At 39.7% G+C, this 27,020-nt stretch overlaps 1 protein-coding gene across 1 annotated transcript in view; it reads left to right on the top strand.

Moving 5' to 3' along the window:
* Positions 1–1,639: 1,639 nt before the first annotated feature.
* Positions 1,640–27,020, top strand: part of prpf8 (pre-mRNA processing factor 8) — a 41,569-nt gene continuing 16,188 nt past the window's right edge. The window contains exons 1-20 of the mRNA XM_062068107.1: positions 1,640–1,817; positions 4,276–4,398; positions 4,488–4,656; positions 15,407–15,571; positions 15,646–15,864; positions 15,930–16,142; positions 16,216–16,341; positions 17,599–17,704; positions 18,697–18,887; positions 18,964–19,083; positions 19,198–19,387; positions 19,465–19,584; positions 19,702–19,836; positions 21,304–21,433; positions 21,661–21,857; positions 21,945–22,151; positions 22,468–22,631; positions 22,715–22,841; positions 24,733–24,925; positions 25,011–25,198. Of these exons, the coding sequence (XP_061924091.1) occupies positions 4,287–4,398; positions 4,488–4,656; positions 15,407–15,571; positions 15,646–15,864; positions 15,930–16,142; positions 16,216–16,341; positions 17,599–17,704; positions 18,697–18,887; positions 18,964–19,083; positions 19,198–19,387; positions 19,465–19,584; positions 19,702–19,836; positions 21,304–21,433; positions 21,661–21,857; positions 21,945–22,151; positions 22,468–22,631; positions 22,715–22,841; positions 24,733–24,925; positions 25,011–25,198 (3,072 nt within the window). The 5' untranslated portion in view covers positions 1,640–1,817; positions 4,276–4,286. The remainder of the gene's footprint in view (positions 1,818–4,275; positions 4,399–4,487; positions 4,657–15,406; positions 15,572–15,645; positions 15,865–15,929; positions 16,143–16,215; positions 16,342–17,598; positions 17,705–18,696; positions 18,888–18,963; positions 19,084–19,197; positions 19,388–19,464; positions 19,585–19,701; positions 19,837–21,303; positions 21,434–21,660; positions 21,858–21,944; positions 22,152–22,467; positions 22,632–22,714; positions 22,842–24,732; positions 24,926–25,010; positions 25,199–27,020) is intronic.

Raw genomic sequence — 27,020 nt, 5'->3', positions numbered from 1 at the left:
GCTTCTGCCAACCTAGTCACTGCCGTTGTGTCCTTGGGCAAGAAACTTTACCCACCTAACTTAGATATTGGGTTTCACAATGTAAAGTGCTTTGAGTCACTAGAGAAAAGTGCTACATAAATATAATTCAATTCAATTATACAAGTCTAAATTTAGTCTAGCTTTTCCAACCCAATTTTGTGTAGCCCACCTTCGTGAAATGTGTGGGACTTTTATCCAAAGCGACATACATAAAAAATACATATAAAACAATCACTGTAAACATGATCATTTAAGGGAAGAATGTGATACAAAATATCAATACAAAGCGTCAAGACAGAATAAACTCTGCTGCTGCAGCAACAGAGATACAGTCTATAGGTCCCTAAGATATATAGATATCTAATGTATTCATACATTGTTTATGTAGGATATATGCATGTATATATAACCTAACCATATTGTTTCTTGAACTTAAAAATAGCTGACCGTTTTTTTCCCCCTTCTCTGGGATTATATTCCCAGTTTTGATCTGGGACGTCTGGTTACTTATAGCATATAAAAATATTCAATCAATCAATCAATCAATCAATGTTTATTTATATAGCCCTAAATCACAAGTGTCTCAAAGGGCTGCACAAGCCACAACGACATCCTCGATTCAGAGCCCCCATAAGGGCAAGGAAAAACTCTCAATCCAGTGGTATTCTATTACTGTTAAGCAAACTATGAAAAATAAAACACGCCAAAAAATGTGTCCTTTATCATAGCTACACGTATGACACTCCCAACAGGTGTAAAATAAAGTGCATCCCTATCCTCCTTCAAAACTGCACTAAAACAACACTTCCAGGCAACTTCAACCCTTGACTAACACCCTACCCCTTCCACATCCCACCTCCCCGGATTGTAAATAACCAAATGTAAATAATCAAATGTATTTCTAATCTATATACTTGTTGTTATGCTAACTAAACTCATGATGTTCTCTGCTCGCTGTACATATCCTACCAAGTCAGACCTACACTGTTTCAATGCCCATTTCTCTGATGATGCAATTGCTGATGACTGAAGTGCTGTTATCAACCAAACCCTCCTCATCCCACCCCCCGGATTGTAAATAATGTAAATAATTCAATTTATATACTCTGATGATTAACTTGTGTGATGACTGTATTATGATGATAGTATATATTTGTACCATGAATTGATTACGTTGACAAGTTGAAAAATGTATTCGGGTGTTACCATTTAGTGGTCAATTGTACGGAATATGTACTGAACTGTGCAATCTACTAATAAAAGTTTCAATCAATCAATCAATGACAAAAAACCGCGTGAAAATCAGTGGTATTCAGCGAGGTAAAATTAATTAATTGCGCTGACAGTTCATTGCTACTGTCAAATTAATTGCACTGAGTGGAGCGGATCACCACTCCAAGATGGCGGCCCCGCGTCTCGTCAGCGCCAGTAGGCAGTAGCGCTCGATGCTGCGTCTACTAATAAGATGGCTATGGTACTGTTGGAATGATGTACGATATTCTCCAATACTGCAGAGGGCGGCCATGAGCTGAAAACAAAAACAATCCGGGTATTTTCAGAGTTGCGCTTGCGCATGTTTTGCAACGTAGTTCAGGAAATAACGCAGACGAAAGTGCGGTGGTGAATCCAACTAGACGACGTACTTCGTTTGGGGCCAGCGTCGCTCCTTGTGTGCGTGATGCAGTTTTCCGAAGGCAAGCTGCATTAAAAGAAACATGTTTTAGCCAGCAAGAGTGCGGGGGGAAAAAAGATTGTTCACGTTTACAAATCATCGCAGGTGCTGCTAAGGTAGCGAGGTGAGTGTTTGCTGTATTATGTTTGTAACTTCCGAGCTATGCTAAAGGGTTAGCTTTTAGCTTAGCCGACCGAGTCAACCACGCTTGGCCTAACTAGCGCCATTATTGTACCGAGTTTAAAAGCCAAAATGAGGACCTATATGATATATTTGTGTAGTAGAATCGCCTGTTAAATATTGGGTTTGTATTTTCGATGTGAGATCTTCGCATAACTTGCATAATATTCACGTTTTGTGATCCATTGAACCATTTGTTACCGAACGCAAGCTAAGCAATCGGATGCTAGCTCATTTGTCTCAACTGTACTCTTATTCAACCACGTATTAACACTATTTTCTTGAAGCTAGTTTCTGTTATTATTTAATTTTAGATAGACTTCTGAGAATGTTTTGCATGTTATGGACTAGGGCTGCACGATTTTGAGGGGAAAAAAATCTAATTTTGATTCGATCGCATTTTTATATTTTGTAAATACTGCGAAAATTACGAGTGAAGGATGACTTTTAGACTGCCAATCAACATATAATTGTCTCAATGTGCTCCACAATTGGACCGTATTCGAATATTTACTATAAAAATATTTGACTTTATGTAGGCAGATTTAGAGCTTTGGTCTACAGTACACTAAGCTATTTAACTGAATAAATACCTGATACAACCTATACAGTGATTATATTGTAATAATACTATATAATCATGCAAGTAACCTATTAAAAGGGTATGAAGTCATCACTGTAGAATTTAGGGCTGCAACAACTAATCGATTAAAATCGATTATCAAAATAGTTGGCGATTAATTTAGTAATCGATTTGTTGGATCTATACTATGCGCATGCGCTGAGGCTACGTTTTATTTTATTGAAAACATTTTTTTTAACCCTTATTTATAAACTGCAACATTTACAAACAGCTGAGAAACAATAATCAAAATAATAGGGGTGTAACGGTATGTGTATTTGTATGGAACCGTTTCGGTACGGAGGTGTACCGAACGAGTTTCCACACGGACATATTAAGTAGCGTACTGCACGTTGTGTAAACAATACTCAAAATGCCGGACATTTGAGGCAAAAGAGGACATGTCCAGTGAAACCATACGTCCTCTTTTCACCGGACATGTCCTCTTTTGCGGGGCTGTCCGGGTGGTGTTTCCTAAATGCCTCAAATGTCCGGCATTTTGAGTTATGGTTGCGAGTAATAACAATGTACGTTCAGGGTTAAAAAGGGGTTAAAAACAAAACAAATTGTGCGCGCAGCAGCATTCGTGAGGGAGGGGCAGAGACAGAGAGAGTTATGATAAACGCGCATGCGTCCGCCAGGCTCTGCTTTTTATCGATAGATTTATCAGATTTAATTTTTTATTATCATAGCAGGGTTGTCAAAAGTGTGCATTTTTGTAACGTTTTCCTTGTTTTATTTGGCAAGTTGAAAGAACATGGCGCAGGATGCTGGTTTTTTTTTCAATAAAATACTGGAAAGGATAGAAAGGTAGTTTGTCTCTTTTATCCGATTATTAATCGACTAATGGAAGTAATAATCGACTATCAAATTAACCGTTAGTTGCAGCCCTAGTAGAATTGTTTACCATTTTTACTGTAATTGGAAGGTAAATAACTTTATTTTAAATAAATAAATAAATAAAATGGGTTCTCATTTCTGTAAGCAAAAATGTAACTTAAATATGTATTTAACTTTTTATTTAACATTTGTGCTTTTTTTATTACCGTTGGAAAAACTAGGTCACACTTTTGTCTTTTTGTTTGTTGCCATCACAGTATTCTCGCTCGTTTGTCCGCTTTGATGGTCTCATATTGGCCATCTGATTTTAACCTGAGCTATTACCGCAACGGGACGTTTGGCTTCGTAATACATTTTTTTCCCTCTTAATTTTTGTTACTTCGTGGAACTTCTTACTAGCAAGTAGCGAGGTGCTCTGTCTGCGCTTCCTGTGTGTATAAAGCTGGGGGTCTAGCCCTACGCCCACCGAGACAAAGATTGTTAATGACTGAAAAGAGGGCTCACTGCATCCAGGTAATTATACTGTTAAATAATAATAATAATGGATTAGATTTTATATTGCGCTTTTCTATTATTAGATACTCAAAGCGCTCACAGAGAAGTGGGAACCCATCATTCATTCACACCTGGTAATAAACGCGTTTAGGTGCAGAGAGTGAGACCTTTTCTCCCTGTTTGAAGAGCGAGCCGAAGAAACGTGAGGCTCAACAATGCTGATTGGCCAACGTGTTTGTCACTCAAATGGCGGTGACGGCGAAGGAAATAAAAACAACTTCCATCTCTTGCGGTTGGTGATTGCAGGAATTAAAACCCACATTGTCGATTAATCATGCAGCCCTATTATGACCGTTTTTGAATTAAGTTTGTAACACAGCGAAGCAAACAAACATCGGAAGCACCTTCAGCAATCTAACGTGGTTTCCTTTGTGTTTGCTTGTAGTTAGAGGCGCCATGGCAGTTCCCTTCCCCTTCAGAGGAGTCCCTCCTGGGATCCCACCTCCAGGTGTACCGCTTCCACCTCAGGTCCCAGACTACATGACGGAGGAGAAATTGCAAGAGAAAGGTTTGCTCACTCACCGCAGGTCTTCATTTGAAGCACTCGTGGTCATGGTGGATTTGTGTTCATGTGTTGAATGTCTTCCAACCACACAGCCCGAAAATGGCAGCAGCTCCAGGCAAAGCGCTACTCTGAGAAGCGAAAGTTTGGCTTTGTGGATGCTCAGAAGGAAGACATGCCACCGGAGCATGTCCGTAAGATCATCAGGGACCATGGGGACATGACCAACAGGAAGTTCCGGCATGACAAGAGAGTTTACTTAGGGTAAGAGTACTATCATTAGGGCTGGGCGATATGGCCTTTTATTAATATCTCAATATTTTTAGGCCATGTCACGATACACGATATATATCTCAATATTTTGCCTTAGCCTTGAATGAACACTTGATGCATATAATCACAGCAGTATGATGATTCTATGTGTCTACATTAAAACATTCTTCTTCATACTTCATTAATATATGCTCATTTTAAACTTTCATGCAGAGAGGGAAATCACAACTGATTCAATATACCAAAACTGTATTTATTGGACGGTTATTAAGTAGTGGCACAAACATTCATGTCATTTCCAAAACAAAGTGCAAGATTGTCAGAGACATTTTAAAACAAGCTATGAGTGCACTTTTGTGCATGATGTCACTAAGATGACATATCAAAACAACACTAAATTAAAGTGCACTTTTTGTACAGAACGCCACTACAATAGTTTAAAACAAATAAAGTGCACTTTTGTGCATGATGTCACACAAGATATTTCAATAAGTGTCAAATAAAAATGAGCTGCATAATAGGAAATCAAATAGTGTATGTCCTCCGCTATGTGGTAGGTTCCTGCGGACGTTATCTCCTTCTGTTGACTATTTTTTTCATACAGTGTTGATCTGGAAATAGTTGCTTCGGCATTTTGTTGGTGTGGCACCGAACGCAGATGATGACATGCAGAGTTTCAAGCACTCGTTATTCTCTAGCGGGTGACTTTTCATATGATGCTACATTAGCAGTGCTGCTACTTTTTGTAGCAATGCCAGACGATGGACCCTGTGCTGTTTTTCTTGGGAATTAATTCTTCCTTCATTTGTTACCAGATTCGCACCTTCTTTCTCTCGTATTACCACTCGCACCGCGCCGTTAGCATCACAGCTAACGTTACCATGTCGCTACCTGTCTGCTCCGCGGGAGCGTGTGACGTTGCACACGTGACGTATGTAGGAAGGTGTGCTTGTTTTAAAGGCCTACTGAAAGCCACTACTACCGACCACGCAGTCTGATAGTTTATATATCAATGATGAAATCTTAACATTATAACACATGCCAATACGGCCGGGTTAACTTATAAAGTGACATTTTAAATTTGCCGCTAAACTTCCGGTTCGAAACGCCTCTGAGGATGACGTATGCGCGTGACGTAGCCCGGCGAACACGGGTATGCCTTCCACATTGAAGTCGATACGAAAAAGCTCTGTTTTCATTTCATAATTCCACAGTATTCTGGACATCTGTGTTCGTGAATCTGTTTCAATCATGTTCATTGCATTATGGAGAAGGAAGCCAAGCAAGCAAAGAAGAAAGTTGTCGGTGCGAAATGGACGTATTTTTCGAACGTAGTCAGCCACAACAGTACACAGCCGGCGCTTCTTTGTTTACATTCCCGAAAGATGCAGTCAAGATGGAAGAACTCGGATAACAGAGACTCTAACCAGGAGGACTTTTGATTTGGATACACAGACGCCTGTAGAGAACTGGGACAACACAGACTCTTACCAGGATTACTTTGATTTGGATGACAAAGACGCAGACGTGCTACTGTGAGTATGCAGCTTTGGCTTTTTTTTGCGTATGTACGTAACTTTTTTAAAATATATAAGCTTTATGAACCTTGGGTTAGGTGAACGGTCTTTTGGGCTGAGTGATTGTGTGTGTTGATCATGTGTTTGAATTGTATTGGCGTGTTCTTTTTTTTTTAAACTTAAATTTTTATTCTGTCACATGCATACATATATCAACAGGGTCAACATCTTACAATATATACATAGTCAATTTATATTCCATATCAAGCATTTGTGGTGTCATTTTCCTGAGTTTTGTATTCAGTCCATTTTGTCCATTTCTCAAGAAATAGTTCCTCCTGTATTCTGAGTCTATGTGTAAATCTTTCCATTACATATAGTTCTTCCACAATGCACAGCCACTGTTCACAGGTCGGTGAGCTGCTACTACGCCACAGTCTTGTAATTGCCTTTTTGCTGGCTGCTAACAAAACCTTGACTAAATAGAAATCATCGAATTGCATATATTCCTGCGTCAAGTTTCCCAAGTATAGTATCATACTTGTTTTTGGAATGTCATATTGTAGTACTTCTTTTATCACTGACCACACGTCATACCAATATTTTTCAATATTGGGACAGTTCCAGAACACATGTTCGTGGTCAGCGTCCATATTTCCACATAGCCTCCAACATGGTTGTTTCTTTGCTGCGACTCTTCCGCTTATTTTTGGAGTTATAAAGTATCTAGTCATGTTTTTCCAGCAAAACTCCCTCCATACCCTAGAACTCGTGGCCGTGCACTGCGTTTTACAAATATTATACCAGTCCTTTTCAGTGATCTGCTCCCCAAATCCTCTTTCCCATTTCTCTTTGATGTACATGGTTGAAGTCCCCTTGCTTGTCATCAATCCCTGGTAAACAGCTGAGATCACTCTACATTTTTTATTATTATAAGCTTGTACCATTATTCTAATTAGCGGGTTCATTGATGCCCTTTTAATTTTTTTAATATAGTAGTCCCTTATCTGTAAATACCGGAAGAACTCATGTTTGTCTAGATCATATGTCGCCCGTAGGTCTTCGAAACTCCTCATCTGCCCATCTTCCAACAGTGTGCACATTGCCGTCAAGCCTTTTCGTTCCCACTGTTTAAACCCATGATCTTCGAACCCAGGCTTGAAATTGGGATCACGTGTCAACCATCCTAGTATCTTTCTTTCATCCTCTAATTTGTATTTTTTTGAGATATTATTCCAAATTCCAATTGTAAATTTAGTAATCGGACTCAGTTCTGCCTCTACTCTCTTTTCTATTGTTTTATTTGCCAACAAGTTTTGGATAAGATCTCTCCCCTGGTCTAATTCAATTCCCTTCCATTTCGCTTCGTATTCTGGTCTACACCAGCATACTAGATACCGAAGTTGGGCTGCATGGAAATATTCTTTCAGATTTGGCAATGCCATTCCCCCTTTTACCTTGGGCAGCTGGAGAGTTTCGAACCTAATTCTGGGTCTTTTACCCCCCCATATGAATCTCGATATATTTTTATCCCACTCATCAAATTGTATTTGTGGTACTGCTACTGGTAGGGATTGAAACAAGTACAAGAGTCTCGGCAACACATTCATCTTGATTATTTCTATTCTTGAGCTTAAGTCCAGACACAGCACTGACCATCTCTCCAGATCCATTTTAAGCCTCAGATTTATCGACCCATAGTTGGCTTCATATAGTTTATCTCTTTCCTTTGTTATATTAACTCCCAAATATTTGACCATTTCCAGGTCCCAATTTAGTTTATACGTCTCTCTAATTTCTAATGAGGGGTTATAGTTTAACAATAATATTTGTGTTTTTGTGACATTTAACTTATACCCCGAATATCGTCCATAATCTTCGAGGGTTCTCATTAATCTAGGGAATGTTTCTTCTGGATCTCGGAGATAGATCAGTACATCGTCTGCAAAAAGCCCCACCTTGTGTTCATTATGTCTAATCTGTATACCTTTAATTTCCTTGTTTTCTCTAATCAGTTGGGCTAATGGTTCTATAAATAATGCGAATAACGTCGGGGATAAACAGCAACCCTGCCTGGTAGACCTCTCCAATTTGAAGCTTTTCGAAAGACTTCCATTTATTTTGACTCTAGCTGATGGTTCTTGGTATAGTGACTTTATTATCTGTACTGATTTTTTGTTAAAGCCTAGTCTTTCCATTACTTTATACAGGTATAACCAATTTACACTGTCGAATGCTTTGTGAGCATCAACACTCACGAGCATAGCACTTGTTTTTGTCTTCTGTATTTCATCAACTAAATGTAAGGCTCTCCTTATGTTATCCTGAGTTTGTCTTTCCCTAATAAATCCAGTTTGGCAGTCCTCTATTAGATCCGACATAAAGTTTTCAAACCTTTTTGAAATAATAGATGTATACAACTTGTAGTCCACATTCAGTAGCGAAATAGGTCTATAATTGTTACAGTCTTCTTTATCTTTACCTTCTTTATGTATTACTGATATAATCGCTTCTTTCCATGAGGGGGGAATTTTTCCTTTTTTAAGGGTGTAATTAAAGGAGGTCTGTAATAAGGGAATCAACTCTTCTTTAAATGTCTTGTAAAATTCGGCACTAAAGCCATCTGTCCCCGGGGATTTGTTATTTTTGGTCCTTTGTATTGCTTCTTCAATTTCCCCAATTGTTATATTAGCGTTTAGCATCTTGTTTTGGCTAACTCCCAATGAAGGCAGGTCCAATGAATTTAAGAGAAGTTCCATTTCCTCCTCTCTTGCCGCAACTGGTTGTGTATATAGTGTTCGATAATAATTTTCAAATACGTTTTCAATCGCTTCTGGATCGTATAATAGGTTGTTGGTCTTGGGGTCCCTTATTTTGTGAATATTATTTAATGTTTGTTGTTTTTTCAGTCTCCTAGCTAACATCTTTGTTGCTTTAGAGCCTCCCTCGTAGTATGTTTGTTTCACAAACCTGGTCTTTTTTTCGACCTCATCCATAAGCATTTCGTTTACTTTTTTTCTCATGTCTTTAATCTGATCCATTATCTCAGAGGTTCCCACTGTTTTATGTTGTTGTTCCAAATCTTTCAGTTTTCCGATTCGTTTTTGATATAATTCTAATCTTGCCTTTTTCATAAAAGATGTTTGAGCTATCAACTTCCCCCTTAAGACCGCCTTCAGAGCATCCCATAAAATTGTCGGCTCCACCTCCCCGTTATCATTCTCTTCTAAATATGAGGTTATATCTTTTTTTGTTGATTCTATCACACTTTCACTATTCAGGATGCCCACATTAAATCTCCATAACGTGTTTTTCTTCCTACTATTTAGATGAATTGTCAAGTATATGGCACTATGGTCTGAGAGATCCGTTACTCCTATGTTGCACTCCTTCACTCTGTGTATTTCTTCTTTGTTCATCAGATACATATCTATTCTACTGTACATTTGATGTGGTGCTGAGTAATGAGTATAGTCCTTCTCCAACGGGTGTAGTTCTCTCCATATGTCTATTATTCCCAATTCCTTCATCATTATGTTCACATATTTGCTAATGTGTTCCTTACTTCTAATCGTGCTTGTCGTGTCTAAGTTATAATTCAAAGTCAGATTAATGTCACCTCCACACAGCCAAACCCCCTCTGCTTCTTTGTTAATAACATCAAATATTTTCTCATACGTGGATTTACCGCTATCTGGGGGGACATAGACATTAATTAACGTTACTGTTTGGTTTTCCAATTTCCCTTTCACTATTATATATCTCCCCTCTTTATCACATATTTCCTTGATTAATTCAAATTTAACTGAGTTCGATATTAATATGGCGACACCCCTCCTATTACTCTGTTTTAAGAATGTACTGTAAAATGTATTGTTGTACCCGAGTTTCCTGAATTTTTCATGTTCCTGTTTAGATAAGTGCGTTTCCTGTAAATATATTACCTGCATCTTTTCCTTTTTGAATTTAGCCAAGACTTTGCTTCTCTTAATCGGATTGTTTAACCCATTAACATTCAATGACACCACCCTTACTTCATTACTTTGCATAAAGGTTTTCCTTTCGTACTTTTTCTGTCTTCCCTGTATCACGTCTGTTGCATGTTTCAGTTAAATTTTTTTGAATAATGAAGAAAATAAAAATAAAAATAAAACAAGAAACAAAAGATGACCCCCAAGGTACAGAGGCTCGCTCGCGTGATCCTCTCCAATCCTCAACCTGGCTAGCTTTAACCATTTCCTATCTCTATCGCACAGCGAGCGACTCTCCTCTACACAGGTCCCTAAACCATAACATTGTGAGTTAGAATAAAAGAAAAGATAAACAAAAACCCCTAAGAGGGTATATAGGAGAAAAGTCAATGTTCCAATAAGAAAACAAAAAGTATCAATATCCACGGTTCATGATTCTATATCAAAGTTAAATCTCTGGGATTATATCTATATCAGGACAGAGAGCATATTCCTAGTTATACTACCTAGTAACCAGTGTTCTTTTTTGAACATGAGAGACAAAAAAACAAAACAGAAAAAGACCGGTAATATATATGCGGACCTATATGTGCACATACATGTAAATACATATACGCACTCACCCACAACCACGCATATATTCACTTGAAAAAAGGAATGTGGTAGTATTCATTTCGCATATCAAACTACTTCCATTGCACCAGGGTACGTATAGACCTGTCTCCCGAGCGCCCCAACGGGCGCCACCGCAGCACCACAACACTAAACCGGCTGTCGACCCAGCTACGGCAGCACCCACCACAGCGCCCCGGAGACAAGCCCACCGGGAACGAGGACAGGGGAGCCCCTCTACGCTAGCATGTCCAGTGTAAAACAAAGTCAACAACTTATCCATAATATTGATGTATATATAGATCGGTCTCATCCTCAACATATATGCAGTACAACTGAGTAATAAAATAGAAAATAATAAAAAATATAAACAAATAGAAAAATATAGAGGGAGAGAGGGAAATAGGTGGTGAAAGCAGAGACAACAATCGAGCTGAGACGAAGGGGAAATGCCTTCCAGATCCCTCTTTTAGTACACAAGAGTATGAAAAGATATTCAAGTTGAACCCTGTACAGATCAGGTTCCATAATGTTTTGTCGCCTGTATGATATCCAATGTTCAACCAATTTAGTCCCTTAAATATTATACATTCTCCCTTATACCGTCATCTTTCCTCTCTCCCTCCGTGGAAAATATAAATAAAAAAGGTTTACAGTAAAATACATAAAGGATCATTACAAACATGTAGTGCTTCTAAATGTTTATCAGATACCCACGTAAAATCCCATTCACACATACATATGCATACAAAAACATGCGAACTTGCCCACATTCCCACAAAAGCACCCACACACGATCCATGTCCTGATGTGGATACTCACGCACGCACCCACACACATATGTATGAATGGATACACACACACGCACACACCCACGCACACACACACCCACATACTCACACACACCCACAAACAGAACAAAACAAAAAAAAAGGTTTGTATTCTATCTGATTCCAGATCTAATATCTTATAGAATGAGAGTTCAAACATAGACTAAACCAATAAACCATACCAGCGTTTCCCTTATTTCCCCTGACCATCCCCCTCCCCCCCGTGAGTCCCAAGTTCTTGCAAAAGTCCAAAAGAAAGTAAATCTCTGTCCGTTTCCCATCAGTCTATTCCCTTCAATGTGTCCATTTCCTTGGCAGGCAACCGTGGATGTGTCTATTTACATAAGTGTCAGTTGTAGTGGTGTTCTTACCCCATTTCTCGGATCAATGCTACTCAGTACCGTCATTCTCGTCCAGAGCCCCCATGTTGTCTCCGGACTCGCTGCCGCTGCCGCCGTCTTCTTCTTCGCCGTCGTTCACCTCGTCGTTATATTCTCCTTCCACGCTGATGCCTCCCATCGCCTCGTCCTCTCCTCCCGGACCGTTCTTCCCGTGCGTTCCATCCTCTTCGTTGCCTAGTCCAGCGCCGTTCTCCTCCTCTCTCTCCCGGCCGGTGTCGCCTCTCTCCTGGGTGGTGGCGCGCCCTCTTCTCGCTGGTTTGGTAGTTATGTTTCTCTCCATGTCCGGGAGTCTGGCTATACGCCGGTCATAGAATCGTTGTGCTTCATCAGCGGTCTTGAATGCATGCGTTTTGTTTTTAAATTCCACCTTTAAAACAGCTGGAAAGACGAGGCGGAATCGGACATTCTTCTTCCACATTTGAGCTTTTACCTTGGTGAATGTGGCACGAAGTTTCACAGTAGCTGGCGCATAATCTGGATAGAGCATAATTTTCTGTCCCTTCCATTGTAGCAGGCTCCTGTCTGCCCGTAGTGCACGCATCTTGTCCTGAAAGTAATGGAAGCGGACAATCATCACTCTAGGCCTCGGGTTGGGCCCCGGATTTTCCTGACCGATCCTGTGCGCTCTGTCTAGTATGGGTGGCTCGGTGAGCACGTCCCCAAGTACTGTGGCAAAAAAGTTTTGCATGAATTGAACACAGTCGTTCCTTTCCCCAGGACTCGGTAGTACGTTCGTGACGCGCAGGTTGCAGCGTCTAGACCTGTTAGAGGCGTCTTCCATGCGTTCGTTCAGTGACTCGTTCTGGGTCAAGAGCTGCTCACATATAGCCTCAAGAGCGGTGACTCGTTCAGTTAGCTGCGTTGCGTTTTCTTCCAAGTCGACGATCCTTTTGCCTTGATCCTCCACAATTATCTTCACTTCATCCATTGTCCTCTTCAGCGGAGCTATTATATTCTCCATTGACGCGGTCATGAGTCGGTGTAGGCTCTCCATTTCTGGGGGTAGGCTGGCTGCGGTCATGCTACCAGCATTAGCCTCTTTAGCAGCTACAGAGCTACCAGCTGGAGAGGCTAAGCTAGTCCCACTGTTTGTAGTGGTAGTTTTACTATGCCGAGTAAAGTGCGCCTTTATCCCCTGCTGTGGAGTTTTGCCGCCCCGCGAAGCCATAGTGTGCCTATAATCACTTATGTTCTCCTTTCAACTCGAATTTCCTCACAATATGTGGTTTTTATACAATTTGAGTGTCAAATTCACGGAGAGTCGCTCGGACGCGTCCTCCCTCCTTCACATCTTAACCGGAAGCCTCTGTATTGGCGTGTTCTATGGAGCTAGGAGCTAGCAGAGGAGCTAGCATAACACGTACCGTACCTACGTGCGCGTCACGTACGTAACTTTTTAAAAATATATAAGCTTTATGAACCTTGGATTAGGTGAACGGTCTTTTGGGCTGAGTGATTGTGTGTGTTGATCATGTGTTTGAATTGTATTGGCGTGTTCTATGGAGCTAGGAGCTAGCAGAGGAGCTAGGAGCTAGCATAACAAACACGCAGGTGTTATTATGCAGGATTAATTTGTGGCATATTAAATATAAGCCTGGTTGTGTTGTGGCTAATAGAGTATATATATGTCTTGTGTTTATTTACTGTTGTAGTCATTCCCAGCTGAATATCAGGTACCGTGAGTATGCAGCCTTGGCTGCTAAACATTCGATAACTTGACCGTATGTGCGCGTCACGTACGTAACTTTTTAAAAATATATAAGCTTTATGAACCTTGGGTTAGGTGAACGGTCTTTTGGGCTGAGTGATTGTGTGTGTTGATCATGTGTTTGAATTGTATTGGCGTGTTCTATGGAGCTAGGAGCTAGCAGAGGAGCTAGCATAACACATACCGTACCTACGTGCGCGTCACGTACGTAACTTTTTAAAAATATATAAGCTTTATGAACCTTGGGTTAGGTGAACGGTCTTTTGGGCTGAGTGATTGTGTGTGTTGATCAGGTGTTTGAATTGTATTGGCGTGTTCTATGGAGCTAGGAGCTAGCAGAGGAGCTAGGAGCTAGCATAACAAACACGCAGGTGTTTTTATGCAGGATTAATTTGTGGCATATTAAATATAAGCCTGGTTGTGTTGTGGCTAATAGAGTATATATATGTCTTGTGTTTATTTACTGTTGTAGTCATTCCCAGCTGAATATCAGGTCACCCCCGGCTCTTACAGCATCTTCCCTATCTGAATAGCTTCAACTCCCCACTAGTCCTTCACTTGCACTTTACTCATCCACAAATCTTTCATCCTCGCTCAAATTAATGGGGAAATTGTCGCTTTCTCGGTCCGAATCTCTCTCACTTCATGCGGCCATCATTGTAAACAATAGGGAACTTTGCGTATATGTTCAACTGACTACGTCACGCTACTTCCGGTAGGGGCAAGCCTTTTTTTTATCAGATACCAAAAGTTGCAATCTTTATCGTCGTTGTTCTATACTAAATCCTTTCAGCAAAAATATGGCAATATCGCGAAATGATCAAGTATGACACATAGAATAGATCTGCTATCCCCGTTTAAATAAAAAAAATTCATTTCAGTAGGCCTTTAAGTCTCTGTGAGAAGGATAGACAAGAAAGAGTGGGAACACATGTAGTGTAATGCCCGCAGCTAAAAGCAACTGTGTGAGAACGTATACTCGAATATCACGATATAGTCATTTTCTATATCGCACAGAGACAAACCCGCGATATATCGAGTACCGTATTTTTCGGACTATAAGTTGCAGTTTTTTTCACAGTTTGGCCGGGGGTGCGACTTATACTCAGGAGTGACTTATGTGTGAAATTATTAACACATTACCGTAAAATATCAAAAAATATTATTTAGCTCATTCACGTAAGAGACTAGACGTATAAGATTTCATGGGATTTAGCGATTAGGAGTGACAGATTGTTTGGTAAACGTATAGCATGTACTATATGTTATAGTTATTTGAATGACTCTTACCATAATATGTTACGTTAACATACCAGGCACGTTCTCAGTTGGTTATTTATGCCTCATATAACGTACACTTATTCAGCCTGTTGTTCACTATTCTTTATTTATTTTAAATTGCCTTTCAAATGTCTATTCTTGGTGTTGGATTTTATCAAGTACGTTTCCCCAAAAAATGCGACTTATACTCCAGTGCGACTTATGTTTTTGTCCTTCTTTATTATGCATTTTCGGCCGGTGCGCCTTATACTCCGGAGCTACTTATACTCCGAAAAATACGGTATATCGATATATCGCCCAGCCCTGACTATCATCTTTCCTTTTATTTCTTAATCATCCGGTATTCAGAATCTAATGTATGTCCTCAAGCTTCTTGTTTTGGTTAATATAATTGAACTGATTCAGTTTGTTTTCTACACAGTGCCCTCAAGTACATGCCCCATGCAGTTCTGAAACTCCTGGAGAACATGCCAATGCCCTGGGAACAGATCAGGGACGTGCCAGTCCTCTACCACATCACTGGGGCCATTTCTTTTGTGAATGAAATACCATGGGTCATCGAGCCAGTCTACATCGCCCAGTGGGGGTAAGAAGGATGCATTTCAAATGCACACAAAGTTGAGCGCGGTGATTGACGTACTTCCCTGTATCCTCTGTTAGCACCATGTGGATCATGATGCGTCGAGAGAAGCGTGACCGTCGACACTTCAAAAGGATGCGCTTCCCGCCGTTCGACGACGAGGAGCCGCCGCTGGATTACGCAGACAATATCCTGGACGTAGAACCCCTGGAGGCCATTCAGATGGAGATGGATCAAGAGGAGGACGGTTCAGTAGCGGAATGGCTGTACGAGCACCAGCCCCTCAAAGACACTTTAAAGTAAGGATCTCTTGACATCTTTTTGGGTTATTTGCAAACAATGCACTGACCTTTCGTTGTTTCAGGTTTGTAAACGGCACCACTTACCGTCGCTGGCAGTTCACACTTCCCATGATGTCCACTCTGTACCGCTTGGCCAACCAGCTGCTAACAGACTTGGTGGATTTCAACTACTTCTACCTGTTTGACCTTAAGGCCTTTTTTACTTCCAAGGCGTTAAACATGGCCATACCAGGGGGGCCTAAATTTGAGCCACTCGTCCGAGACATTAACCTCCAGTAAGGACCTTCCGCATATCTTGCTGCACAAAAAAAGTGCTCGACTTAATGTTTTTCTGTTTTCTTCCCGAAGGGATGAAGACTGGAATGAGTTCAATGACATCAACAAGATCATCATCAGGCAGCCTATCAGGACGGAGTACAAAATCGCATTCCCCTACCTGTACAACAACTTGCCACACCATGTTCACCTCACCTGGTAAGAAGCAATTTTCATGATCAATTACCAAATTTTTCACTGGATTATAAGGTGCACTGCTGATGAGTGGGTTTACTCCGGTCTATTTTCCCACATAAGGCACATTAAAGGGGTCATATGATCCCCCCCCCTACATTTAAAACACTTCCATGTGGTCTACATAACATGCAATGATGGTTCTTCGGTCAAAATGTTGCATAGATTATGTTTTACAGACCATCTTCAACCCGTTTAGTTGGCGGTCCTATTTACCTGGTTGAACTTGGACAGCGTCTTCTTTCCATCATCTTGGTTGTACTGGTAGTTTTTAGCACTGCCACAGCGAGGCCACTGACAGATATAAGTTACAACTGTATGGTACTTTAGGTGGCGACTTGTCCAGGGTGTACCCCGCCTTCCGCCCAAAATGCAGCTGAGATAGGCTCCAGCACCCCCCGCGACCCCAAAAGGAACAAGCGGTAGAAAATGGATGGATGGCTGGATGGATGATACTTTATATCAGAAATGACAACCGCACAGGATGAATGCCCCACAACAAGAGGGTAGAGGAAAAAGGAGCTTATTGACTACAACGCGGGCTAACGGCGGACATGCACACATTTTTGGAACTTATGCAGATCCAAAATACCCATCAGCAGGAACCAATAAGTAAGAAAAGTTAGTTTTGCATAATAGGTCGAAACAAAACGCCAAATAATGTGTCCTAATAGGTGCAATTTTGGGGTCCTTATACACACACCCTAATAATATTTGTATGTTGAAGCACAACACGTCTGACTACGGTAGCCGTAATGCTTCTTATTCCATCAAGTTGTGCGGCTTCGTAGCTTACCAAAGTCTTGTTAAAACATTTTGACAGATTTCTCAGGGCCCTGTGTAATGTTCTATATTCTCAATGAAACATCAAATTATTATGCTTGATTGCTTGTGTGTACTTGATAGCGTCATTTACTAACCGGGCATCAGTCAACCTGCAGTCCACATGTATCTCTTATGTGTGACTGCCATCTACTGATCACACTTATTACACCATGTACTAAATAAAAAGGCTTCGAGGTCGGTAAGCACAACCAGAATTAATACGTACATTAGGCGCACTGTCGACTTCTGAGAAAATGAAAGGATTTGAAGTGCGCCTTATAGTCCGAAAAAATATTGTACATGTAGGGGAAACCCTAGATGTTATATATTTTATGAATAGTTATACTTAATTTGTTTCTTGTTGGTTGTAAAAAGAGGTTGTTGATTCGTATGCAGGTACCATACACCCAATGTGGTGTTCATCAAGACCGAGGACCCAGATCTTCCAGCGTTTTACTTTGATCCACTGATCAACCCTATTTCACACAGACATTCAGTCAAGGTAAGTGTGCGTCTCGTGTCTTTTATAGACAACAACTTAACATAATGCTTTGTTCTAGGGATGCACGATAATGAAAATTTGAACCTATACCGATAATTTTCCAGACCTTCACACCGGATAACGATAATTGATATTTATGTATATATATTTACACAATATTTAGCAGTGTTTCCCCTGGTTTGCCAGCATACCTGTGGGGGCGTGGCTAGTGGAGTGGTCAATATGACATCATATGATTTGCATAATCTGCGATGATGCATATATTTTCTTTAAAATGGCCACAAAAAAATATACATACAAATGAAAAACAAATCTCTTAAATAACTAACATATTTTTTCTTATGTAATTTTACTCTATTTTTCAATTGTTGCTGCTTATTGTACAATGTACTTTGTTGAGAATTTTTCTCGTTTCTAAAAACTTTGCCAAGCCTGTTATTGACTTTTAGTTATTAAAGACTGTACTCATGATTGGACACTGCGGCAAGTTTGACTGTCACACTTGCTTCGCGCTTATGCTCCGATTACATTTTCTCTCCTTAAAAGAGCGCGACTTTCTTTAATTTATGCACATTAAATATTTTGTAAATCATTGTCCCTGAATATCTCTGATGTATTAACGTACGTCCACGACGCTGACATTATGTGCATATTGCTTACATCATCACAACATCTGATATCGGTGATTAATGGGCACATTTTTAATATTGTGCATCCCTACCTTGTTCTTGGGAACCTATCTGTTGCTTTAGTTCACTGATCAAGTCCTCTTACAAAGGCGCACTTGCATTGGTCTGCTTGCCTGTGCGTAACAAATGGAGGAATATTAAAATGAATGGTGGCTTTTATTTATGGCCGTTTGCAGTTGCATTAGGTCTGCCATCAGTCAAATATTGTTTATGTAAAGGAACTGATAAGTCATTTTTAGTTTGCTCGTCAGTGTGATGATTTAATGTCTCATATTGTCATTGTTGCTACCTGCTTCTTTTCAGAGTCAAGAGCCTCTACCAGATGACGACGAGGAGTTTGAGCTTCCCGAGTATGTGGAGCCCTTCCTGAAGGAGACGCCACTCTACACTGACAACACCGCCAATGGCATCGCTCTGCTTTGGGCGCCACGGCCTTTTAATCTTCGTTCAGGTCGCACCAGAAGAGCCATCGATATCCCTCTGATCAAAAACTGGTAAGCAGGCCAACATGTTAATAGTTGTCATCAAAAAAATTATATTTTTATAAAGAGGGGTTTTTATATTCAACAGGTACCGTGAGCACTGCCCTGCTGGACAGCCGGTGAAAGTACGTGTGTCCTATCAGAAACTGCTCAAGTACTATGTTCTCAATGCTCTCAAACATAGACCACCCAAGGCCCAGAAAAAGAGGTGTGGCATATTTGTTTTGATTTTCCTTTTACAGACCTAAATTTCCTCTTTTAAACCTTTGTTTTGCTCATCATCCTAGATTTGCTGTTAAGAACTATGTTGTTTGGCTTCCAGGTACCTGTTCCGCTCCTTCAAGGCCACCAAGTTCTTTCAGTCCACCAAGCTGGACTGGGTGGAGGTGGGCCTGCAGGTCTGTCGACAGGGCTACAACATGCTCAATCTGCTTATCCATCGCAAGAACCTCAACTACCTGCATCTTGATTACAACTTCAACTTGAAGCCTGTCAAAACACTGACCACAAAGGTACAAACTTAAACCTTTTGTCATTAGCGTTATATACCCCTATATAACTACTTGACACTTTATTGTTTCCCTTCCAGGAACGCAAAAAGTCTAGGTTTGGCAACGCTTTCCACCTCTGCAGAGAGGTGTTGCGACTCAGCAAGTTGGTGGTGGACAGCCATGTGCAGTACAGACTGGGAAATGTGGATGCCTTCCAGGTCATATTAGTGTATATTTTCTGTACTTTTTTTAACCATTGGATAGTTGTGCATTATTTTAAGACCCAACCTAATGAATTAATAAGCCAAATCTCAATATTACTTTTTTTTTTATAGTTGTCTGATGGACTGCAGTACATCTTCGCTCATGTGGGACAGCTGACTGGCATGTACCGCTACAAGTACAAGCTAATGAGACAAATCCGGATGTGCAAAGATCTGAAGCATCTTATCTACTACCGCTTCAATACTGTAAGTATTATTTGATTTTTTTTAATTGACACGTTTCTCGGGATGTAAGGATATGAAAATATCATAAGTGTCGTGACCAAAATTATCACTGTTGTTATTGCGGTCGGTATTGTAAAATTGGCTCAAAAATACTTTCAGACACTGAAATCTTTATAGTGTTGTCTTAATTCATCTATTTCATGGGTCGAATTGCCAATTTTTTTGAATGGAAAGTGTGTAACAAATTAAATATATATTATTATTTCTGTAGGGCCTTGTGTTGTCCTTTGTTCAGCGGTCCTTGAACGCCTTATAAAAACACTTCTCTCATATTCCTTGGAGTATTGAACAGTCACTCTGTTCTTAGAGACCACAGTTTGTAGGTTTAATGTGCACAATTGAATCTATTGGTTACTCAGACATCAATGTGTTATGTGCAATAAGTTTTGAGTTGAGTTTGAGTTTATTTAGAACATGCGTACAATCACAACGTGATACATCACAATTTCCAGTTTCTCTTTTCAACATGTTCGAAAAGGAGTAGGAAGAAGCAGAGCTTATTTAATTCTACCCCTTTTCCTTTACATGGCAGTTGCTAACACTTTTGTTCACTTCCTGTTCTCAATTAATTCACAATATACTCCATAAGTAATAACATTAAATAATAATTAGTGAAGTAAGTTGTATTTCATATGGTGAGATTATCAGTTAATTCAGAATGTTTATCATGGTTTTTCTTCTTTGTACTTTGTAAACAATTTGAGTTTGAACAGTTTTTTGAATTGGATCATATTAGTGCAATGTTTAATTTATTTGCTTAATCCATTCCATAATTTGATTCCACATACTGATATAATAAAGGTTTTAAGTGTTGTACGTGCATACAAATGTTTTAAGTTACATTTTTCTTTTAAGTTATATTTTTTCCTTTGTTGAGAAGAATTGTTGTACGTTCTTGGCTAGCAGGTTATAGTTTGCTTTGTGCATAATTTAACTGTTTGCAAATTCACTATGTCGTGGAATTTCAATATTTTCAATTAAAAAAATACGGGGTTTGAATGTTCTCTATATCCAATTTTATGTATTATTCTCACTTATCTTTTTTGTAACACGGTGTACTTTTGTAGTTTTTTCCCCATATTTCTGCACATTAACTCAGATATGGTAACACTAGCAAGCCGTTTAGGTTTGGGGTATGTCGTTTAACGGGGAAGGATGTTAATGTTTCTTGTTTTCATGTTAGCATTTACAAGTGAGCTGTTGCCATTTAGTCCGTGAGTTAATCAAGTGCAGTTATCAATCCAGGTTTTTCCATCATTTCAATTTAAAATGGTAATACTACTCAATTATCATTAATACCTTTTATTGGTGCATTCCTAGATGTTTCACATTATGTATTTACCACAACACTCAAATTGTCTCAAATCCATCGCTGCATGTTTTAATTGTAGAATTTTGAGTTCATGTTTGGCTATTGTGATTAATCAGGGTCCCGTAGGCAAGGGGCCAGGTTGTGGCTTCTGGGCGCCTGGATGGAGGGTGTGGCTTTTCTTCATGAGGGGCATCACTCCCCTGCTGGAGAGGTGGCTTGGAAATCTACTGGCCAGACAGTTTGAAGGTGAGCCATATTTTTGTTGTGTTCAATCCTAAATGAACAATGATACAGTATTAAACCACATAACAGAATGTATAACTAAATGAGTCCCAAGAGGCAAACAAAAATCTAAAATGTTGCAGAGAGTTTTGCTATAACTGTCGATATTTAGATGTGTGGAACTCAGAGAATGGATTTTGCATTCTGTGTGTGAACTACTTGTAATTCTTAAAATTTTAATTTGCCAACAGGGCGTCACTCTAAGGGTGTGGCCAAGACCGTAACCAAACAGCGCGTGGAGTCTCACTTTGATCTGGAGTTGCGTGCTGCTGTAATGCACGACATCCTAGACATGATGCCCGAGGGCATTAAACAGAACAAGGCCAGGACCATTCTGCAGCATCTCAGTGAGTCGTGGAGGTGCTGGAAGGCCAACATCCCCTGGAAGGTTGGTACATAACAAGCCATTGTCGTGCTGAAGATGGAACAAAGGGAACGTAAAACCAAAGATGTATCGTTTCTCTTTTCCCTACAGGTGCCCGGCTTGCCAACACCCATCGAGAACATGATCCTGCGTTATGTGAAAGCCAAAGCCGACTGGTGGACCAACACGGCCCACTACAACCGCGAGCGAATCCGTCGCGGAGCCACCGTTGACAAGACGGTCTGCAAAAAGAACCTGGGAAGACTGACTCGTCTGTATCTGAAAGCTGAGCAGGAGAGACAGCACAACTACCTGAAGGTAAGTTGCTGGGACAAAAAGCATATTGTTTTTTGGGGGGGGAAATCCTCTTACATAGGCGCACTTGCATTGGACTGCTTGCCTGTGCGTAAGAGCGGGAGGAATATTGAATTTAATGGCAGCTCTTTATCACTAGCTGCAGCAGCAGCAAATATGTCGCCATTCAGACATTGCTTTCAATTAAATTCAGGGGTCAAGTTTTTTTTTTTTATGTACATTAATATTAAAAATATTCCCACAAAACCTTAATTTGATGTCAAACTGCTAATTTTTTTTATATATATTTGTGAAAGTGGTTATTATGATTTGCCTACAGGATGGCCCCTACATCACAGCTGAGGAAGCTGTAGCCATCTACACCACAACTGTTCATTGGCTGGAGAGTCGACGGTTCTCACCCATCCCCTTCCCACCACTGTCATATAAGCACGACACCAAGCTGCTCATCCTGGCCCTGGAGAGGCTCAAAGAGGCTTACAGGTAAACAAACATTCAACAGCTGTGGTCATTCCAGCCTGAAAAGAAGCCTTAATGGATGTGTCTTTTGACAATGTGTGTCCTAGTGTGAAGTCTCGCTTAAACCAGTCTCAAAGAGAAGAACTGGGTCTGATAGAGCAGGCTTATGACAATCCCCACGAGGCTTTGTCCAGGATCAAGCGTCACCTGCTCACCCAGCGAGCCTTCAAAGAGGTCAGGACCAAACCATTGTTTTTACTCCTGCTCGACATGCATTCGTAAATTGCACTTTTCTACTGACATCCTGACTGACTCAAAAATGTCCTGAATTGTGATGTTTTTGTGAGACTAGAAAATAGTTAAGTTTGCCAATTTAATTGTAAAAATAATTTGTATGTGTTTATAATAAGTTAGCAATCGATTTTAACCGGTTGTCCTGTAAGGACAGTTAAAAAGTTAAACTGTGATGTTTTTGCAGCACAACACTATATAGCAACATTTTATTTTTACTATAGGTACTTAAAACAGAACACACCTGTTATATGAAAGATCTATGACCCCTAGGGGTGTCACAAAAATAGATTTTTGAATTAATCATGATTCTTATTTGTAACGATTATCGGCCTAAAAAATCAAAAATTGATCTAATGTGTTCTGTCCAGCCACTCAGGCAAATCATACTGTTGATGTAGATGCCCATGTCTGATGTACAGATTTACTTTAGAAAAGAGAAGTGTGGAATACTTTCCTTATTCTTGCCTTATTTGTATTTAACTTTATTAAATGTTTGGGTCGATTTTTTTTTAAACAAAACCAGTTTTCTTTTAAGTAATATAGAAATTAATTAGAACTGTTAATCTAATGACTACAAAATGTACAAAATAAATAAAAAAATACTTCAGATACTACGAGTCTGTCTGAAAATGACTCCCATATCAGTTTATTTGAGTAGTCCTTAAAACTCGCTAGTTTTTTTTTTTTAATTCATCATGTTTTTAATGATGTAAACTAATTTATCTAGTTTTTATTACAACATACAGAGCATATATATAAGCAGTCAAATGAATATAAAATTAACAAGTTGCATTGTAAGTGCTTATTATCATTATTATTATTTATAAAAGCTAAGATTCTGTCAAAAATCTGAGCACAGTTGTTCCTCGCCACATCTTGTTTTCAAATATTGCGGTTTCACCACATTGCTGATTTTTTGGGGGGATTTTAAACACAGTCTACATTTTCCTGTAGATGAAGCCTTTTCAAGCATAAACATGGCTAAATGAACTAAAAATATCAATACTAAAGTATTATTGACCATTTGATGAGACCAAACCAATCAGATCATGCGGTTCAGTATCGTGGCCCCAGACTGACTGGCTCAGCCTCAGGCCACAGGCAGCATTACTATATTAGATTCAAAGAGTGGAAAAGTGACTAATGGGTAAGGGTATTGCGCTTTTCTACCTTCAAGGTAATCAAAGGGCTTTGACACTATTACCACATTCACCTATTGATGACATCAGGAGCAACTGGGGGTTTGGTATACTTCGACAGGGGGATTGAGTATGGAACTCGCAACCACTCTTATCACCTGCGCATGCTTACGTTAGCATGGTAACAGTTAGCATGTATGAAGTACCAAGTTATGACTGAGGAGTACGGCTGCAAAATTAACTTAAAAAGTTAGCATGCTAACATTAGCATTGTTGTTATTCCATGTCTAGAGGGCTCTCATTATGTTGTCAAATGTATTTAGAAGGTAGTAAAGTGTTATGTATGCTTTAGCTATGAAAGTATAAAAGTTATAGATATTCTTACCTGGTGGAAATTCATTTATTGTGGTCATGTCCAGAACCAAATAACAGTGATAAATAATGGATTATTGCAGTGGCAATTATTGGATTCGACAGTGCTAAATTTTACTTGTTATTCATTTGTTGGGAGTTAAGTAAAATACACATTTTTATATTTAAATAGCCAACACTCGCAAATATGGGGGGGGTCTACTGGATTGCAAACACCAAATGTTGGCCCGCTATGCATTCATTCTTGACAGAGGTTTTTGAGGAGCTAATCAGAAGCTTCATTGCATTGGCCTTCATCACACTGTTCTTGTTTTGTACAGGTGGGGATCGAGTTCATGGACCTGTACAGCCACCTGGTGCCGGTGTACGACGTGGAACCCCTGGAAAAGATCACAGACGCTTACCTCGATCAGTATCTGTGGTATGAAGCTGACAAGAGACGGCTGTTCCCACCCTGGATCAAACCAGCCGACACTGAGCCACCTCCACTGCTCGTCTACAAGTGGTGCCAAGGTTGAGCCCCTGCCATTACATAAACAATGTTTAAAATCTTCAATACAGATCATATTTTTACTCCTATCCTTTTGAATGTTTGCAGGCGTTAACAACTTGCAAGATGTCTGGGAAACTACAGAAGGAGAGTGTAATGTGATGTTGGAATCTCGCTATGAGAAGATGTACGAGAAGATAGATCTGACATTGCTTAACAGGCTGCTGCGTCTTATTGTGGACCACAACATTGCTGATTACATGACGGCCAAGAACAATGTGGTCATCAACTACAAGGTAAACTGATTTCTAATACATTTTAAAAAGGAATTGCAGTTTTTTGAGGAACACATTTCTTTTTTTTTTGCATTCTAACTCTTGAATAAACATTTCCTTCCTATCTGTACTGTAAAGTTAAAATTTGAATGACAAAGGAAGTCTGTCTAACATTAAAGGTAATTTAAGTCGCTCTATTCTGCCTAAAAAGCGCTCTAAAAACATCAAAAACCTCCATCTATATATATATGCACGCTGTAAGTATATAGGTTGTATTCAGTCACGTGACTTTTAAACCAAAGTTAACAAAGTAGTGGGCCATCAAACCAACATGGCAACTTTGCAGAAAACCGAGTACGAACTGAGTATTCCATTGCAAACTCTGCAATGGAATGTCTCATTCATCTGGAACACATTGATGAAGCCTACTTGGGTAAGAGGCGAACCCAACAGTCCCGTTGCGATCGATTGAATGCCTCGCGTATGCAATGGAATCTATCCCTATACGTTATCAAAAAAAGATTTGTCGAGTGACCTCATAGATTATCCGTCGGTCGCGTTCCCAGACAAGTCAAACTATCTGAACTATCTGTTAAGAACGTCAAAACAAGATAAAATACTAATAATATCAAGATAATAATTAAATGGGAAATACTAGAAGTTAAAAGTATAACAAACAAACCTTTAATGAAGAGATCACTGCAAATTTGTGCATTGTTCGACTCTGCATTCTTGGGCTGGAGTATGTGCCACTTGTCTCGTCCTTTTGTAAAATCTTGACATCTTTCGCTCTTCTCCTCTCAAGGAACTCTGAAGAAACTTTTATACTTTTTGCGATTTGAACGGTTCCTAAAACAACCAAGCCTAGGGCATTTTTCTTGAGTCGTTGTTCTTGTGATGCAGGAGTTGCAGTAAAGTCATTAAAATGTACAGTCGTCCCTATTGATCCAACAATATTTACGTATCTTTGTCATTAAGCATACGGCGATGTGTTAATTTCACAGAGGTGTCACGTTTGCTTTTCCCTTTAACAACAACACTACTAATCATGGCAGACTTCATAAGAGACAACAAAGACTACTTTGGAACAAACGATGATCCAGAACCCTATATTCTTTAGCATGAATATACAGGATGAGCTACAGGTTTTAAAAGCTGAGTGATAAATTGATCCAGCTTTAGTGAAACACTGAGCATCATGTAGCAGTATTGCCAAGTGCTAAACAATATATACAAGCTACAAACATAATAAAACAATCACTTACTGTACAAGGTCAGCTCTTACTGGGATGCCGACAAAAAGGATGTTCTCATATTCCCATTTAGATGAATAATTCTTTATAATCCTAAAGCAGGTTAAAAAAAGATAAGTTGAATGTCAAAGTTGACCAACTTCTTGGTTTATGATCACAACCTTCTACTATCCAGGTGAGAGGCATGATTTTTAATCTAGAATTAACTTTCATTAGCTCAGAGGCGATGCAGTACCAGCTCATATTGTCGCTAGTGTAGCTGCGTAAGCTAGTTAGCTCTCTGTGATCACGGCGCAGTTAAAAAAAAATTGTCTACGTTAACGCTTATAATAACTATTGCTAATACCTGGTTAATATTCAGGTCACAAGATGCAAATGGAGTATTGTTGGTGGTTCTTGGATGTTTTTTTAGCGGGCTCTACGGGCGCAATAGAGTACTCTAATTAGCTGCATTGTTAGCCACCTCATACTTTCATGCATAAAAAAAAGAAAAATGTGTTCTTGTCTTTCATAGGGATTGTGAATGATAGGCAACATTTCCAAAAAGTACAGTTTCTTGTTGAAGATATCAAATAATCCCTAATTATTTT

The sequence above is a fragment of the Entelurus aequoreus genome, linkage group LG13, assembly GCF_033978785.1.
Source record: "Entelurus aequoreus isolate RoL-2023_Sb linkage group LG13, RoL_Eaeq_v1.1, whole genome shotgun sequence".
In the NCBI taxonomy this organism is placed as follows: Eukaryota; Metazoa; Chordata; class Actinopteri; order Syngnathiformes; family Syngnathidae; genus Entelurus; species Entelurus aequoreus.
Note: the sequence above shows the minus strand (reverse complement) of the source record. Positions and strands in the feature narration are given on the sequence as shown.